General features: G+C 22.1%; 2 protein-coding genes across 2 annotated transcripts; both read right to left on the bottom strand.

The window, feature by feature from the left end:
- Positions 1-402: 402 nt before the first annotated feature.
- Positions 403-3,835, bottom strand: LOC128955495 (G-protein coupled receptor Mth2-like). The gene is made up of 4 exons (XM_054301172.1): positions 3,259-3,835; positions 2,257-2,500; positions 860-1,319; positions 403-437 (listed from the first exon to the last, which is right to left on the bottom strand). The coding sequence occupies exons 1-3, from the start codon at positions 3,833-3,835 to the stop codon at positions 875-877; spliced, it is 1,266 nt and encodes a 421-aa protein (XP_054157147.1). The 3' UTR covers positions 403-437; positions 860-874.
- An 8,199-nt stretch (positions 3,836-12,034) lies between these two features.
- On the bottom strand, positions 12,035-16,134 carry LOC128955494 (probable G-protein coupled receptor Mth-like 3). The gene is made up of 3 exons (XM_054301171.1): positions 15,585-16,134; positions 13,139-13,357; positions 12,035-12,567 (listed from the first exon to the last, which is right to left on the bottom strand). The coding sequence occupies exons 1-3, from the start codon at positions 16,132-16,134 to the stop codon at positions 12,035-12,037; spliced, it is 1,302 nt and encodes a 433-aa protein (XP_054157146.1).
- Positions 16,135-18,215: the final 2,081 nt, after the last annotated feature.

Genomic DNA, 18,215 nt, shown 5'->3' with positions numbered 1-18,215 from the left:
ATATCAAATAAAATAACAATCCACAAAATCAATACAATATTGAATTGTCTTATTATTATTAAAATTATATTATATTTGATTTAAACAATAACCAAAAAAAAAGTTTTCAACAAAAGTTTTCAATTTAAGATTTTCTTATATATATATATATATAAATATTCAATCTGTAAATACAATGTGAGGTAAAACACAACAACAAAAATTGCTGGGTTTTTGAAGTTGTAATAACACAATGAATAGTGAGGATAGAGATAGAGAGGAGAAGTTTTCCGATGAGTTTTTATATATCATATATGAAAACTAAATAGTATTATATATATATATATATACAGTACTACTACTAGTACTTAGTGGTTGGACTGTCAGTCAGACTCAGTAGTAGTCGTCTTAGTCGTCCTCCTCCTCCTCTTCTTCGTCTTCTTCTTGCGTTTTTCAATCTTCAAGAAAAGAGACACTCAATTGAAGATCAAAAAACTTCAACTCATCTCTACTCTACAATATCTTATGGTTAGGAAAGAGAGTGAGTGAGAGATAGTAATAGAGAAAAGGACAGTTGTCTTATAAGTTATTAGTAATTTATATACAGTGTATATATATATATATAAATGGATGAGCACTGAGAGAGTTTGAGTAGTCGTAAGAGAGAGAGAGAGAGAGAGAGAGAGAGAGAGAGAWAGAGAGAGAGAGAGAGAGAGAGAGAAAGAGAGAGAGAATCTTATGTAGTATTGATGTCTTTTCCCATAAGAGTCTTGTTGTTGGCTATAATAAAAACTAAGCCCTCATTACATGGAAAACATACAAATATTTTTTGTTGTATCTTTAGATTTCTTTACACACTATCTCTCTCTCTCTCTCTTACTATTTATTGCAGGGCTCAGGGAGCTATTGTTGTTGTCTCCTGTGCTATTGTATATACGATTGTGGCGTTGGTATCGAAATTGGTATTGTCGTTGTTGTTGTTGTTGTTGAAGATATTAATGTTGTTGTTGTTGGCAATGACCGAACTGGTATATGTTGGGTGTCGTAATCTTCCACCACTACCACCACCACCACCACCTACTCCTTGCCATCTATGCCGGCGATGATGTTGATGCTGATGCTGATGATTGTTATCAGTGAGCGCCTGTATGCGGCGTACCAGTAATTGATAGACATTTGATCTGCAGGTAAACGCCAAGAATATGATGACTCCCTGGAGCGATGAAAAGGCGTGCGTATAGAAAAACAGGTGACTTATGGGTGTAAAAATGGCAATCAACGATAGGATCCAGGTTAGGCCTAATATGAGGGCCAGTTTAGTATACCAAACACACTGTTCCCTATAGTATAATTTAATTAAGAGTTTGTTAATCATTTTGATGATGTTTTTTTTGTTGTTGAAATGATTGATAAGAGATTAGGTTATATAACAAAATAATAATAATATAATAATAAATTATATGCACATAATTATCAACAAAAAAAATGTATTATAACATAGAGTACTGTATAAACATGTAATTTATTAGTGTTTAGTTAGTAGTAGTGGTAGAGGTAGTTGTGTTTTTATGGTAATCATAATTTTTCATGTGATTTCATATTTATATTATAAGTACAATATATTATTTATGATAAATATCAAGTCTAATATACCTGTATATATATAAAGCTGGTATATTTAAATATATTAAAATAAAAATAAATATTCATATTTTTTTTAATAGCATTATAAACACACACACACACATACACACACATAGTATACAGTATTAATTTATGACAATTGGCTACTGAAATATCTACTAAAAGTTTTGAACTAATTGGTGGAAATTTTATTTTTTAAAAAATTATTCATTAATAATTTACATTGAATGATCCCAGAATATTCTGTAATGATTAATAAACAAAAATAATGTCTATCCATTACATGTAAATGTATAGATTATCAATAAATATATATTAATATTATTACTTTATTAATTAGTCAACACATATTAAGTGTGTGTGTGTGTGTGTGTGTGTGTGTGTATATATATATATATATGTATATATGTATGTGTGTATGTATGTATGTGTGTATATGTATGTGTGTGTATTTGTTTGTATGTGTGTGTATCTGTGTGTGTGTGTATCTGTGTGTGTTTGTATCTGTGTGTGTGTGTGTGTGTGTGTGTGTGTGTGTGTGTGTGTGTGTGTGTGTGTGAGTGTGTATCTCTGTGTGTATGTATCTCTCTGTGTGTGTGTGTGTGTGTGTCTGACTAGCTTTTAACCCCATACCTCATGGATGCCTTATTGGCGATTTCAGTCTCGGTTCCGGTTGAATAGAGTTTATAGAGGATTAGCAAAAAATAGACCATATTGGCTATTAGGACAGTGCCAATGGGCAGTATACCAAACATTAGGAATGCCCCGCAACTGCTAATACTGCACACATGTAGACCGTAGTTGGGCTTAAATATGCTGCTATTATAAGCAGTGTTGTTATTGTTTTGGACAGTTATGTCGACAATTAAAAGTGTACCTTCAAAAATTATATATATATATTTACAGTATATACAAAATATTATATAAATTTATTTATTATTTTTATTAATAATCATATAGTAATCATATGGTTATATAAAAAAATGTAATAAAAATATAATTATGATAAGCAAATAAAAACAAAAATAAACAAACATTACTTACACAACTACACAAATATAAATGTAATTTTGTATATTATTATTAATTTTTATGCAAATAAAATAGTTATATAAATTTACCGGTATCTAAATAATAATAATAATAAACAATTGACAACAATTCAATAGCAACGGTATGACCTCATCACCAAAAAACCATTTCCTATTTTATTTTCATAATAATACTAATAATAATAATACCTATTATTTAATAATATAGCGTAAAGGTATTACCGGTAAATTGTATTACCGCTAACTGTATTCATAATAAATTATTATATATCAAATATTTATCACTTTATATATACATTTACATTATACACATATGCTAGATATCAAAACCTTGGGTATAATAATAATAATAATAAACTGTAAATGTAATAATAAAATATTATTAACATAATTTAGTATCACATTTACCTTATGTTGTAGAGTATATCCTAATATACATATAAGCTATATAAGCTATACATATAATATACATATATATTAATATAAATTACTTTTATATAAAATATTATATAAAAATATTTATATATATATTTTAAATTAATTAGGAATTATAATTATTTTTTTTAGTGAATGTATGACTGACCTGTAAATAATAGAGGGGTTGTCCAACAAAACACCGAATACCGTATAAACGAGTGGTTACGGACCCGATTCAAGTTGGCCAACGATTGGGAACCGGACCGAAATGTACGGTAACAGTCAAAGGCAATACAAACCGACCAGAGAAACACTGTCAGTATGAAGTAGTGTCGAAGTACGCCGATTGTACGGCACAATTGAAACGGTCGGTCCAGTCGATAGGCAAACTGCGAGCCAACGAAACACAAGTTGGCCGCAATTTTGGCCGCCGACAATGACATCAGACACTTGCCGGGAACGTTGCGCAGTCGGGGAACCAGTGAGTAGACACCGATAGTAAGGAACAGACATGTTATGGATAGTCCGATAAACAGTTTGAATAGGAATATCTGTCGCCGATTGATAAGGAACTGGATTTCGCCGAAATTTTCCGAACATATAAGGAATTCCCGTAGAAATTCCTCATTACTTTTCAACAGTTCCTGTAGACTGTTGTTGTTGTCATCGACATAATCATCGGTACCGACACTGGAGTTTAGTAGGTGTGTGCTATTACTATCACTAACGCTCTCGTTATACATGATTTTTAATTATTATATCATTATATTAATAGATATATTATTAATAATGTTGTTTATTATATTAATTACATTATATATATATATTTATTTATTTTTTGCTGAAAAAATAGTTTATTTTTTTTAATAATTTATAATATATTTTTATATGTACACTATATTTATAACATAAGAAAATAAATATTTATTATTATTATTATAAAATTTATCAAATGGTACACAAATAATATACTAAATAATCACAAATAAATTATAAAACATTTTTTTAAAATTTATTAGTTATTTTTATTATAGCACTTATAATACATTTAATAAATATATATATATTTAAATTATAATCGTTGAACAATTGTAAGAAATTTATGTTTAGTTATATTTTTACTATTTATTATTATTATTATTTCATTCAATTGTGATTAATACATTGATGTAATTGCCATAATTGCACAATTATAGTGTATTATTATTATTATGTATTAAGTATTGATTTACAATACAGTATAAATGTATTGAGAAATTAGTAAATAAAAATTGGGTAAAACTTTTGCTTAATAAAATTATTATTATTATTATTATTACTTTAAGTAAACATACACTTATACTGGTATTATACAGTGGTATATATATTTATAATATATAATATACAACTACACCATTGAATACCAGTATATTTTTATGTTATAATATGACATAATCTTTTTATGAGAGAGAGAGAGAGCTTTAGTTTAGCTCAACATTGGTTTTTATATAAATGTATAGATTGGGTAAAACTATATATCAATATATAATATTTATATACCAGAAAAAAAATTTATTAGAGAAACATCAGTAGATTTTGTTGTCCACACACACACACACACACAAAACCATTAGATAAATACATATAGTTATTACAGTTGTTGTTTGTATTACAGTATAGTACAGAACCTCAAGTATATGATATACTGTATATAATAATAATAATAATAATACAATAATAATAATAGTTTATTACTAATTCAATGGGAATTTCCAGCTAACGAGTAGTTAGAGAGAGAGAGAGAGAGAGAGAGAGAGAGAGAGAAAAAAAAAGAGAGACAAAACATAATTAAGTGGATATCACTTAAAACATTTCACTACTAATAAACTCTTGTAATGTAATAATTATTGGCAACAAATTGTTTCATAACTTATAGATAGATATATATATATATATATTAAATATTTTACAGTATTATTAGTACATTATATACTTATAATACAGTATTACTGTACACACATGTAAAAACTATATTTGTAATTAAATAAATTATATTTACGATGTTATAATAGTTTATGTAATGCATTATCAAATACTGTATATATATATACAAACAAAAATTATTTTTGTATTGTTTATACAAAAATTTAATTTTTTCAATGTTACTATCGTTTCATAAATATATTTATATTATACAAAAATATTTTACAGAATATTCACACACATATATATAATAGACAGATACACACACATACCGTATACATACAAAAATATGTTACATTAGGTTATTATGTAATTATTAATATATATATATATATATTTAGAGCACCAGTATGTTTATTATAGTCAGATAGTGATTCAATATACAGTATATATATATATATATAAAGATAGGTATTGTAAGTATAAATTATAATTTTATAATAAATGGTGTTAAGTTCACAGACAATAATATTAATAATAATAATAATAATATCATAACAACAAAAAAATCATTAACATCTGTTTTGTCGGTTTTTTTCAATGATATCAATGCTCACACAAATTATTTGAATAAATATACGGTATATTAAAGTAATTATTTATTGATTTTTTTTAAAAATAAAAAACACAATTATTTAACACATATATTAATAATTTCACAACTTTTTTCTATTAAAAGAAAAATATTTATTAAAAAAACTATTACAACAATTAAAATAATGTTTTATTGATTAGTAGTCTTTATATTTTTTTTTTGTTTAATTTTGAAAATTGAAATTCATTTTTGAATTTATTATTATAATTTTTTGTTTCACTTGTTTTTTTTAGTTGACATATTATAATTATAGTGAAAAATATTAATTATATAGTGAATAAATTATAATTTATTATTGATATTTAAGATAACTGTTTTAACTGTATTTTATTTTTAAAATAAAAATCTCAACTAAAAACTTTTCTTTCCAAAACTAACAAAAATATATATACAGTATATACAGTAAATGTGATATAAAACAAATGTATTAAATAAAATAAAAACATTATTTAACATATTGTACTGTTTTTTTTAATGGATGACCATTATGTCTACCCAATGCTTATGTGTCGTCTGTATTATGAGTATATAATACCAATGTTTTTTTTTGTTTTTTTATTCATATACCGGTACTGTATATATAAATTATATAATATCCGTAATATAAAACTGAGTAAACTAGTTGTTAAAACAATATCTAATTTTAGTTTTTTTTATATATATAATATATATATATATTTAATTCACTATACATTAGCATTTAAAATTTACACAATAATAGACTGTCAAATAGGCAAACAATATAGAGTATATATATATATATATATATATTGATATATAAATGAAATATACAGTATATATATATGTATATATAATGTATTTTATATAATCTGTACAATAAAATAATAGTTTAATTAGAGTTTAATACAAACAAAATAAAGTGTTAAATACTAACACATAGTATTTTTTTAAATGATTACTTTATATATATAAATAATTTAATTATTTATGCAAACATAGCATAGCAAAAAAATAAATTTACTTAATTACATCACATATAAATTATTGACTATAGTTAACATTGCAACAATAATTATATTATTATATAATTAAATGTCATTTTATTATTTTTTTTAATTTGTTTGTCTCTAAATGTCAAGATCATTAAGTAAAAAATATTTTATAAATTTTACAAAAATTTTTATTATAAAAAAATATCAATAATTTTTTAACAACAACAAAAACTAATCATTTAAAATAATTAATTATTTTTTTGTTTACTTTTCTCTAATATAAAGATTAATTTGAGTGCAATTATTAAAGTTTTTCACTGATTGCTAAATAGTTTCAAAAATTGTTTAAATAAATATAAAATTCAAAATAAAATTTTATCTTATTTTTTAAATTTAAAAAATACTTTAATTATTAAACAAAATTTTTAGTACATTTATGACTAATAATTATTGTTAAATATTTATTTTTTGTTGATACTTAATATATAGTTTTTTTTACCTTAAACTAATATCATCAGTTTCAATACTATTCAATAGGTTATAAATAATAAAAAATTTTAATATTTTAATATTTTTGTTAAACTTAAACATTTTATCAAAAAAAAGATAAACACTTACTAATAATAATAATAATAATATTTTTGACGAAGGTCATATTAATATTCAATAATAATAATAATAATACTATAGTTAATTAATTATTTAAAATATTTAATTTACTAATCAATTAAATAGAAAAATAAGTTTTAAAATTATAAATGAGTTTATTAACTATATATATACTGTATATATACTGTATATTGCTTATATACTAAATATTAACTTGCTCAAATTTTCAAGGACTCGTTTTATGTATTTATTTATTTAAAAAAACAACTTTTTTTATATATATTTATTTAGTATATTAATTATCAACTTATCTCTCTCAGTTTTATTTTTTATATTTTGAATTTAATATCAATATATATATATTTACAACATTTATAGTATAATGTAAATGTAAATATTATACTCATTATATATATATATATATAATTAATTAATAATTAAGAAAATTTATAGCTTCTAAAGTTGACAAAAATTTTTTTAATTATTTATTGCAAATTAATAAATAGTAATTAAATTTTCATTTATTCATTAGTACATGTATATGTAATAATTTATATTTTAGTTGTAAATTAAAATTTCAATCAACCAATTCAATACAGTAAACAATTATTTTTTGAAATTTATAATAACTATATATATATATATAATTGTAACTATTATTTTATTTAACTACAATCTATTAATAATTTTTTTAACTGAAATATTTTTAAAAAATCATTTTGTTTTTTAACTGAAACATTATATTGTATTATATTATATCTAAAAAAATTGTAGTATAAAACTGTGTGATTTGTTTTGTTTTTTTTTGTTGGGATATAAAATTAAAATTGTTTTAACCAAAAAAAATGTCAAACATTTACGCAAACATTACATTAAACGATGCCATCGAAGAGGCAGAGATGGGTATCGACAACCAATATATGAGACAAATGGAGGAACGGTATGAACAGCGCCGGCAGCTATTGATATACAAAGAGCAACGACGCCAGGAGATGGCCGGCCAACGGCTGGCCGATGCTATGTTAGAGAGGCAACAGTTTATGGCCATTCAGGAGACCAGTCAACTAAAACAACAACAACAACAACGACAAAAGCACCGGCATATCGATCGGCCAGTTATTCAGCAAAATCACCGACAAAACTAATCTTTTAATTTGTTTGAAATATTTGACATTTTTTTATCATAAAAAACTACATAATCTTATAATCCAATGATTTATTTGAAAATTGTTTCAATAATCTACAAAAAAAATTTTTGACAATTAAGTTACTTATTATATTGTTTAAATTTTTTTAAATAATTAATGTCTATTTGTTTAACAAAAAAAATTATCACATTTTTATTGTATTTTTTAATCCTATTTTAATGATTGTTTTTTTAAACGATAAATATTATTGTAATAAATGTTAATAATTATCATTAATGCTCCCTTAATTTTATAATAAAAAAAATAATATTTTTAAATACAAACTATGTAATTTATTATAAAATTTAAAAAAACAAAAATTTAATAAAATGCTAATTGCTATTACTTGTTTTTATACTATTTTTTTTAAAAAAATATTATCAAGGTTATAAAAGCACATATTTTTGATGATATTAATACTAATAATTATAATTTTTTAAAATATGTATCAAAATATATGCTGTATTTTATTATAAGAGTGAAACTATTATATAGTTTCGGCATATGATATGACACCTACATGAGCCCACCCGAGACACCCAGACAATTGCCCTAATAATTATGGGATGCTCAACAAAATGTAATAAATCCTAATAATAATAATAATAATAATTTTTATGTAGAAATTATCTTTTAAATTAAAATAAAAACATTTTTCTTAATTTATATTTAAAAAAGTTTGTTCACATCAATGCAAATGTTGTTTATTTAAATTAATATTTTAAATTAGTCTATAAAAATTATATATAAAATAATATTTACATAAATATCATCATAAAAATTATTATTAGTAGTAATATTTTCATAATTTCTAATAATGCATATATTGTATCATATTTATTTATATATACATATATATCATTGCTATCAATCAGCTTATACTATATATATATATATATGAATTCATGATTCAAAAAATAGATATAAATTAATAGATTTTATGGAATATTTTCTAATTTAAATTTTTGCAAACAAAAAAAATAAATAAAATAATAATAAATCTTTATTTTTATTTTTTGGTTAAACTTTATTTAGTATATATATATGTATATATATATATATATATATATATATATATAGACATTTTTTCAAGTCATTTAACTTTTTATTTTTTCATTTATATAAATATATATCTAATATAAGATAATTTTCAATTATAATTGTCTGCATGTATTTGTATAGTAAATATGATAGCATATATATAGTATATATATATATATATATATATATATATATATATATATATATATATATATATGTATTTATGTGTGTGTGTGTATGAGTATGAGAGAGAGAGAGAGAGAGAGAGAGAGAGAGAGAGAGAGAGAGAGAGAGAGAGAGAGAGAGAGAGAGAGAGAGAGAGAGAGAGAGAGAGAGATCAACAAAACTTTAATGTAAACTCTTTTTTTTATTTGTGTATACATTATATGTCATATACTACTAATACATTAGTAGTATACAAATGATGAGAAATAATATAAAAAAAATTTCTGTTCATTCACATCAAACATTTCTCAATTTAATAATATATAATATCATAAATGTTTTTTTTGCGAGACATGTGCTCATTATTTAATATTATTAACATTTTTGCTATAAATTTTATGGTGAATCACATTTATTATGGTTTTTTTCAATTTCACAATTTTATATATATATATATATATTTAGTACTATTGTTAATAATATTACTACTAAATTATGTTTATGTATGAATAGTATAGTTGGGGAAAATTTTATTTTTTTTGATGCTATCAAATAATATAATAAAAATTAAAATTATTTGATTGATTATATTTAGTATAGTATATACAGTAGTATTGTATTATAAATTTTATAATGTACTGAACTATAAATTACATTGTCAAGGTTCACTGAGCAATTTAAATTATAATACTATAATATAATATTATTAATAAAATTTTATTAAATATAATTAATTAATAATATTATTAAATATAATTAATTAATAATATTATTAAATATAATTAATTAATAATATTATTAAATTAATTTTTTTTCTTTATAATTTTTTTTATAAATTTTTCTTTAATTAATTTACCCGTGGATTAACTTATTTTTTAGTAAATAAAAATTTTTTTGTATAGACACGTGGCAGCTTTATATTTTTGATAATCATAATAATAATAATAAAATTCAATTTCCAGTAACTTTATAATGAAAATAATATATTGAAGTTTATTATTGATATATTAAATGATGATATTTTTGACTCCAAATTAAAAGATAAAATAGTATACAATTATAAAACTAATTATATTATTATTATTATAAAAATTTTATGTTTATTCAGCTGTGAGTAATAAAATTATAAATTATATTATATATATATAAATATATTTATATATGCAGTACATCACATATGTGTGCATTAATTATAAAAATAATAAAAATCTAAAAATTACACTAAAAATACACGGAATTTATTAATTAATTACCAAATCATAAAATAAACAATTTATATATCAATATACTGTGTATTTACTGTACAATACATTAGAATATTCTGATTATTTATTTTTTTAATTTTATAATTTTTTTGTTGTTGATATAGTAGTTATCTACTAATAATATTTTGATTTCGCAAAATATCATTAAAATAAACTTTTTTTTTTTTTTACTTTTTTTTCGGTGAAAATTATTTAATAATAATTTATTCAAAAACCCCTGGCGAGCAAAGGGGAGGCAATAAACCTCCAAATGATGTAAATATTTGCGATAAAGTTCATTGAATTTGTATTATTATTATTAAATGATAACAAATATAAAAAACATTTAAATTAATAATGTTTCATATCTTAGTTTATCTTATTTTTTTGTTGTTGTTGTTGAATAAGTTATTTAATATATTATATATATATACTATATATATAAATGTATAGATTTTTTTTTATTAACCTACCTGTCCACATGTTACAGGAGTGTGCCTGTTTAACACATTTCACATGTCTATGATATATATATATATATAGTATAGTACAGTATATACTATATATATAGTACCTGTGTATAGATGATTGCACACTAAAATAACTAATCTAAACTAGATTTTCACATACAAGAAAAAAAATTCACCTGGGTTACCTTGACCATCATCATCATCATCATAATCAAGGTTAAATTGACAAAATTAAACAAAATAGCAATTTTGTTGACCTTTAAAAAACTATTAGATTTTTTTCAACAACAAAAAAATTTAAAAGTTTTTTTTAAATAATATTTCAAACAAATTTATTTAATAAAAAAATTCATCATTTTTTTCACTACAAAACACAAAAATAAAACAAACAAAAAATTAACATTTATTTTATGATATTTTTATATATATATGTGACATATAGTTGAAATAAATTATATAAAAATTATTTTTGTACATTTCTAATGTATTTTATTGTTTTTAATATCAATTTAATAAATTAGTATTTTTTCAATTAAGTTAAAAATATATTTATATATATATGTATGACAATATGAGTTTTAATTTTTGTTTTGTTTAATTACATAACATTTATATAAATACAGTAATATAATGATAATAATTATTATTATATATTAAAAATAAATACAAATACAAACAATTTTTCCGTAATTATTATTATTAATAATAATTCACATTCAAACTGAACTAAACCTATCTTTAAACGGATCGTTAAACAAACTAAACTGTGTCTCACTTTTATCTCCGCCGACACCGACGCCAACACCACTAACCGATTTTACGGCCGGCCTATGATTATTGAATCGTTTGATAGCCGTACCGATATGCCGGTGACCGCGCAAATACTTGATCCGATAGACAATAAGCCGATAGACATTACGTTTGACGGTAAACGATACGAATATGAAGGCCCCGTTCAGGCCATGCAATACGATGGTCGGATAGGTAAACACCGGGGTCTGGGTAAACAAGGCTATAAACCAGAAGATCCAGGTAACGCCCAACATTGTCAACAATTTCATATAGAGTACCAGCCGTACGGTAACCTTGGCCTTGGATCGGGTAGCGAAACGGGTTTCTTCGGCGCAACGTTTCAGTTTCATGGCCGTCACGATAAACAGGCCAACATTGACGGTCAGTATGATGGAGACGGGTATGAAGAAAAACATGAGTATCGGCGCAATGTGTGATATACCGCACGTTACTCTTCCTAGAAGTAAAAAATAGTTTTTTTTATGTTTGTATTGAGGAAATGGATGCGGAATAATAAAAGGTCAGTACACCTCAAATGGACAGTTATGTATATATATATATATATATATAATGTATATATTCAATGTGTGTGTTTGTATCATAATAGTAGCCATAAATATATCTCTCAAAATAAATTATTGTTATTGTTTTTATTATTTTTTTTACTAATGCTTTCAATTCAAATAAATAATGAAAATGAAAATATTATCTAATATTATATTATTATTTTGTGTGTTTTCTGGTATTTTCTGTGTTTTATTTATTTATTTATTTTGTTTAGTTATGTTAGTTAGTTGTCTCTCTGTAATAGTCATTGAAAATGTTATGTAATTTCTATGTTAAATGTTATGTCGGTTTTTTTCGGGTTGTTTACTGTATATTATATATATGTATTATATCTAACTTTACTTAAAAGACTATCCAAAATACTGTATACTATAATATATAAATATATTTAAAGACATACACAACAAAAAAACACTATTACTTTATATAACTGTTATATATATATATATAACATTACATACCATAAGAGGGATTATATGGCGAGTCGTCCGGTATATTGATTTGCAATACTAGTGTCGCGGATACTATAAGCGCCGGCATTAGCCAACCGTACAGTGAATAGACTAGAAATTTGCTGTTTTCCTGGGCTTTCAATTTAATGATAGATATCTTAAATTTAAGGGCACGAGTAAACGTTTTATAGACATCATATGCCAATACATTCATCCAGAAAAATGCCGCTATATTTCAACAAAACAAACAATAAACAAACAAAAAAATAAATTTCAATTTTATTGATACCAACAAAAAACATTTATTTATATATCTATATTATTTTTATTATTTGAATAGTTTTTATATGTATAGTATAAAGGATATGATATTTTTTTGTTGGTGTGAATTTTATATATAGATGTTTAATGTATCTTATATTTTATAAAATGATTTTTCAATTGATGATATACTGTATATACAGTATATACAGTATATACAACTTATGAGTATTTAGTTATTTAAGTGTAAGTATTTATATAAAATATATTGCAAAGTAATTTAGTTGTGTGTGTGATATCAATTGAAAAAAGTTAGTAAAAATGCGGGTTAGTTATTAAAAGTATTATATCAATATTCTATAAGTACTGTATATAAAATAAATTATATACTGTATATATATATAATTGATATTATGATGTATAGTATTTTATAATTTTGATGAAATTAATAATGAAAATTTATTTTATATATATATATATCATAGCATATATAAAATAATTGAATTTAATAATTGAATTTCAAAAAATATTTACATTTTTTGTACAATAATATATATATATATATATATATATATATATATATATATATATATATATAAGTATTTTATTGTTAAAAAAATTAATAGTAAAATATATTAAAATGTAAACTAAATTTGTATGCAATTTATCTAAATATTAATATTTTATTAACAGTACTAATATTTGTATATATCATACAATATCATTAAATAATTATAATAAAAATATTAATACAGTATTATTAGTATTTCCTAAACATTGGGTGAAAATAATTTTTTCTTTCTATTAAATAATAACTAATAAAAAAATAATAATAATAAAAATTATAGCCAGACTAATAAATATACAGTAATTATTACTAAAAATATATAGCTTTAATATTATTTATATTTAATAATTATACTGCTGTTGTTAATATCAAATAAAGATCTCAAATAAAAATTTATTACAACAACAAATCAATAAATTTTGGTATTAATATTAGGAAAAATCCCTTAATATTAGTATATGTTATTAAAAATATTAGACTAAATGTTTTTTTGTTGTTGAGACTCTATACTATATAGAGTCTATAGACATAATCATCATTTTTGTTGTAAATAAATATATAAAAAAATATTAACTTAATTATATAATTTTCAGACACATACACACACATAATATCATCATTATATATATATACATAACTAAAATAAAAGTTTTTATATATATTAAAAAACATATCAGACTGTATGTATATATATATACCCCTCGAGGTATACTTAAAGTACTAATTCAAATAAATTTGTACTAAAAAAAATAAATAAATAAATTGTTAAATGCATTTAGATTTTACTGGTAAAAACCAGAAAACTTGCTTATATATAAATTACCTGTATATCACACACTATATTAAATTAATATACAATATAGTAACTAAAAAAAAATTATATAACAAAAATTATATTTTTATATGCAATTAGTTTTTTCAAAAAAAATAACTCTAGTTTTTATCCATTGAAAATGATAACCCAATTGCTTGGTTTTAAAATATTTATTTATTAAAAAATTACAAAAATAATTATCAAATAGACTTTTTTGTTGTTGTAAATATCAGACAATTATTTTCAATAGTATTGAAAGATAAAAAAAAATTAATATCAAAAGTGTGTTTACAATTAAGTGTGTTTACATAAACAAATATAAAGTATATATATGGATAAAATAAATAAAATATATTTAATATATATATATATATAGATATTTTTTTTGATCAAATAAATTTGTGTAGGAATTGGTAACAAATTAAACTAATGTTTTTATTTGAGATAATAATAATAATAATAAAAATAAAAAGATTTGTTTGTTATTTAAATTTATATCATCACTTGTACCACCTCCACACACACACACACACACACACACACACACACACACACACACACACACACGAGTATAGCGCTCAGGTAGCTAAACATACATAAGTCATATTAGAAACATATAGTTAATTACAGTATATAAAAACTTTGTGTATTTAGCAATATATTGAACATTAATTTATATATATGAATGCAAAATTAAAATTTTATTAAAATTTAAGTTAATAGAATATGTAGTTTTAAATTGATAAAAAAATATTAATATATTTATTATTTTTCATATAAATATATATATATTGTTGATAAGTCTACTTTACCTAAAAACGAGTATAGCCTGATAATGGCTACCGATATGCACAGGGAGCTGGTGGGCGACGGCTCAATGTGTAGGGATAGGACAAAAAATACGGCACCGGAAAGCAAGGCTAACGACAGCGACATTAGACACTTTCCGGGTGTGTTCCGTAGCTTAGGTACAAAACCGTAGACCAGTAGGTGCATCGTTAGACAGATACAGGATATACCTAAGCACAGCTCGAGCATCAGTCGCATGTGTGGCAACATTAAGGGCACCATTAGTACAATTTGATGTACAGGTTCATCACCACTAATGTCATTATTATTATTACCACTACCACTACTACTAGTACTATTGTTAATTTGATGATGATTATGATGGCTATTATTATTATGAGGATAACTGTTGGCTACACTGTTGTTGTTGGCACAGGTATTACCGGTACAGTTGACATTGGCTGCTGAGCTATTGAATACTAGATGCGATGGCCTTTCCGATGCACCGGTAGTGCTGCTGCTGCCGGTGGTGGTGGTTGTAGTGGTGTTCAGGCCGTGAATAAAGGCGCTCATGAATATTAATAGCTCCATATTATTATTATTATTATTATGAATAATGAGGAGCACCGGTAGTTAGTTTTATTTTTTGTTGTTTGGGTAATGACGGACAACAAAATTGCCACTAATTTATTATTATTAATACTAATACTAATAATAATAAAATTAATGTAAAAGTAAAAGTCATAATATTGTTTTTAATATGAAACATAGTTTTTATATTAAATATATTTTGTATCAAATTTTTTTTTTAATATAAATATTATTATTATTAATTGATGAAAAAATTTATTACAATATTATTATTATTATTAATTGATGAAAAATTTATTACAATATTATTATTGTTTGCTGTATTGTACTATACTGTATATATAATAACATTTATTACGCATATTTAATATCACTATTTAATATCAAAAGTTAAATTTGATATTTCAATGATTGAACTGAAATTCAATACAGTATTTATTTTAAATATATATTTTTCTTTTGTATATAAATACTGAACAAATATAATGTAGTTTTTGGAAATGGACATCAAAAAAATGTTATTTATTTAATATTTAATTCATTTATATATATATATATATAATGTTTCTAAACTATAGTTGTTTAAACATAATAGCCATTATGAACACAAATAAATATATATACAAATAAACGTTTTTTTAAATTCACATAAAACAAATTTAACAACAAAAAAATAAATAGAAATAATTTTTTTTCAAACAATAAAATAAATCTGTGTTTGATATTAATATTGAACTTATATTTTATATATATATATATTTATAAAAAAATACTTTCTTTTATGTTCAATATTTATTGAATTTTTTTATTTCAAAAACAAAAATTATTTTTATATATATAATATTGTCTCAAGAATTATTTCATATATATATTATACTATAATATATTTTATATAAAATATAAATAATAAAACATTTATATGGATTATTATATTATATTATTATTATTAGTTTTATTAATGAAAACTTAGTAAAAAATACTGATTACAACATAACAGCAAACAATACAAATGAGAAGCACTGCTAATACAACATAACATAATATAAAATGAAATTTAATTTTTTTTATTTTCTAAACACAAAATACATATTAAAAATTTATGACTTATAAAAATACATACAACAAAAAAATAATAATAAAATAAAATAATCCCAATTCATGGGAACTGTAGTTGCATTATATGTTTTAATAAATAATTTTTTCACAGTTGACATATAGATATAAACTATAATATAAAAATATTATTGAACTTTCACTTTATATTATATATATATATATTTATTATAATAATTAAAAGTTTATATATTTTATTATTATTATATAATAAAAATATTTAGAATAAAAATTAATTAATTATATTATATTAGATTATTATTATAATAATAATAATAATAAACTAAATATTTTCAAAATTTTAATATTTTTTGTACAAATCTTAAAACACACTAACATTTTGAGAGAGAGAAAGCGTTTTTCAAACTTTCAAGTATTTTGAAGACAAAATTTTTTTTTAAGTACAAAACTTTTTTATTTTTAGTACAAAATTAAAATACACTTATGTTTTTTTTAATACTAAAATACACATAAAATAGTTAGACTACAAAAAAGTAAGTACACATCACTTATATATAGATTGTATTATATCATATATTATACAAAAAAAAAAATGTATGAATGTCTCGTTATTATTATTAACGTTTAGATAATTGTTGAGGACTTTTTATTGAGGAGTTTTTTATTAAAAAAATTATTATTAAAATAACCACACAATTTGTTGGTTATGTGTACTAAAAAAAATAATACTAAATAAATATAAAAATCTTTTATATATACAGTGAATTGAAAAAATCATTACCAAAGTATATATATATATATACAGGAAAGGGATTTCTCTCTCTTTTGCAGCAAATGTTATTGAGTGAGACATTGAAGTAATGTTAGATAAAGTTTAGAGAGAAAGAGAGAGAGAGAGAGAGAGAGAGAGAGAGAGAGAGAGAGAGAGAGAGAGAGAGAGAGAGAGAGAGAGAGAGAGGTCCCACTGTCTGATCATTTTTATAACATTG

The sequence above is a fragment of the Oppia nitens genome, unplaced genomic scaffold, assembly GCF_028296485.1.
Source record: "Oppia nitens isolate AA-2021 unplaced genomic scaffold, nextdenovo-longstitch-racon4-pilon3 scaffold2_pilon_pilon_pilon, whole genome shotgun sequence".
NCBI lineage: Eukaryota > Metazoa > Arthropoda > Arachnida > Sarcoptiformes > Oppiidae > Oppia > Oppia nitens.
This window is presented reverse-complemented; position numbering and strand designations above follow the sequence as displayed.

Coding starts and splice junctions, on each gene's coding strand:
- LOC128955494 (XM_054301171.1), bottom strand. CDS start 16,134: ATGAGCGCCTTTATTCACGGCCTGAACACCACTACAACCACCACCACC. Junction 13,358..15,584: donor CAGGCTATACTCGTTTTTAG/GTAAAGTAGACT, acceptor GTTGAAATATAG/CGGCATTTTTCTGGATGAAT. Junction 12,568..13,138: donor GCCATATAATCCCTCTTATG/GTATGTAATGTT, acceptor TTTTACTTCTAG/GAAGAGTAACGTGCGGTATA.
- LOC128955495 (XM_054301172.1), bottom strand. CDS start 3,835: ATGTATAACGAGAGCGTTAGTGATAGTAATAGCACACACCTACTAAAC. Junction 2,501..3,258: donor AACCCCTCTATTATTTACAG/GTCAGTCATACA, acceptor TAATTTTTGAAG/GTACACTTTTAATTGTCGAC. Junction 1,320..2,256: donor GCCAATAAGGCATCCATGAG/GTATGGGGTTAA, acceptor ATTATACTATAG/GGAACAGTGTGTTTGGTATA.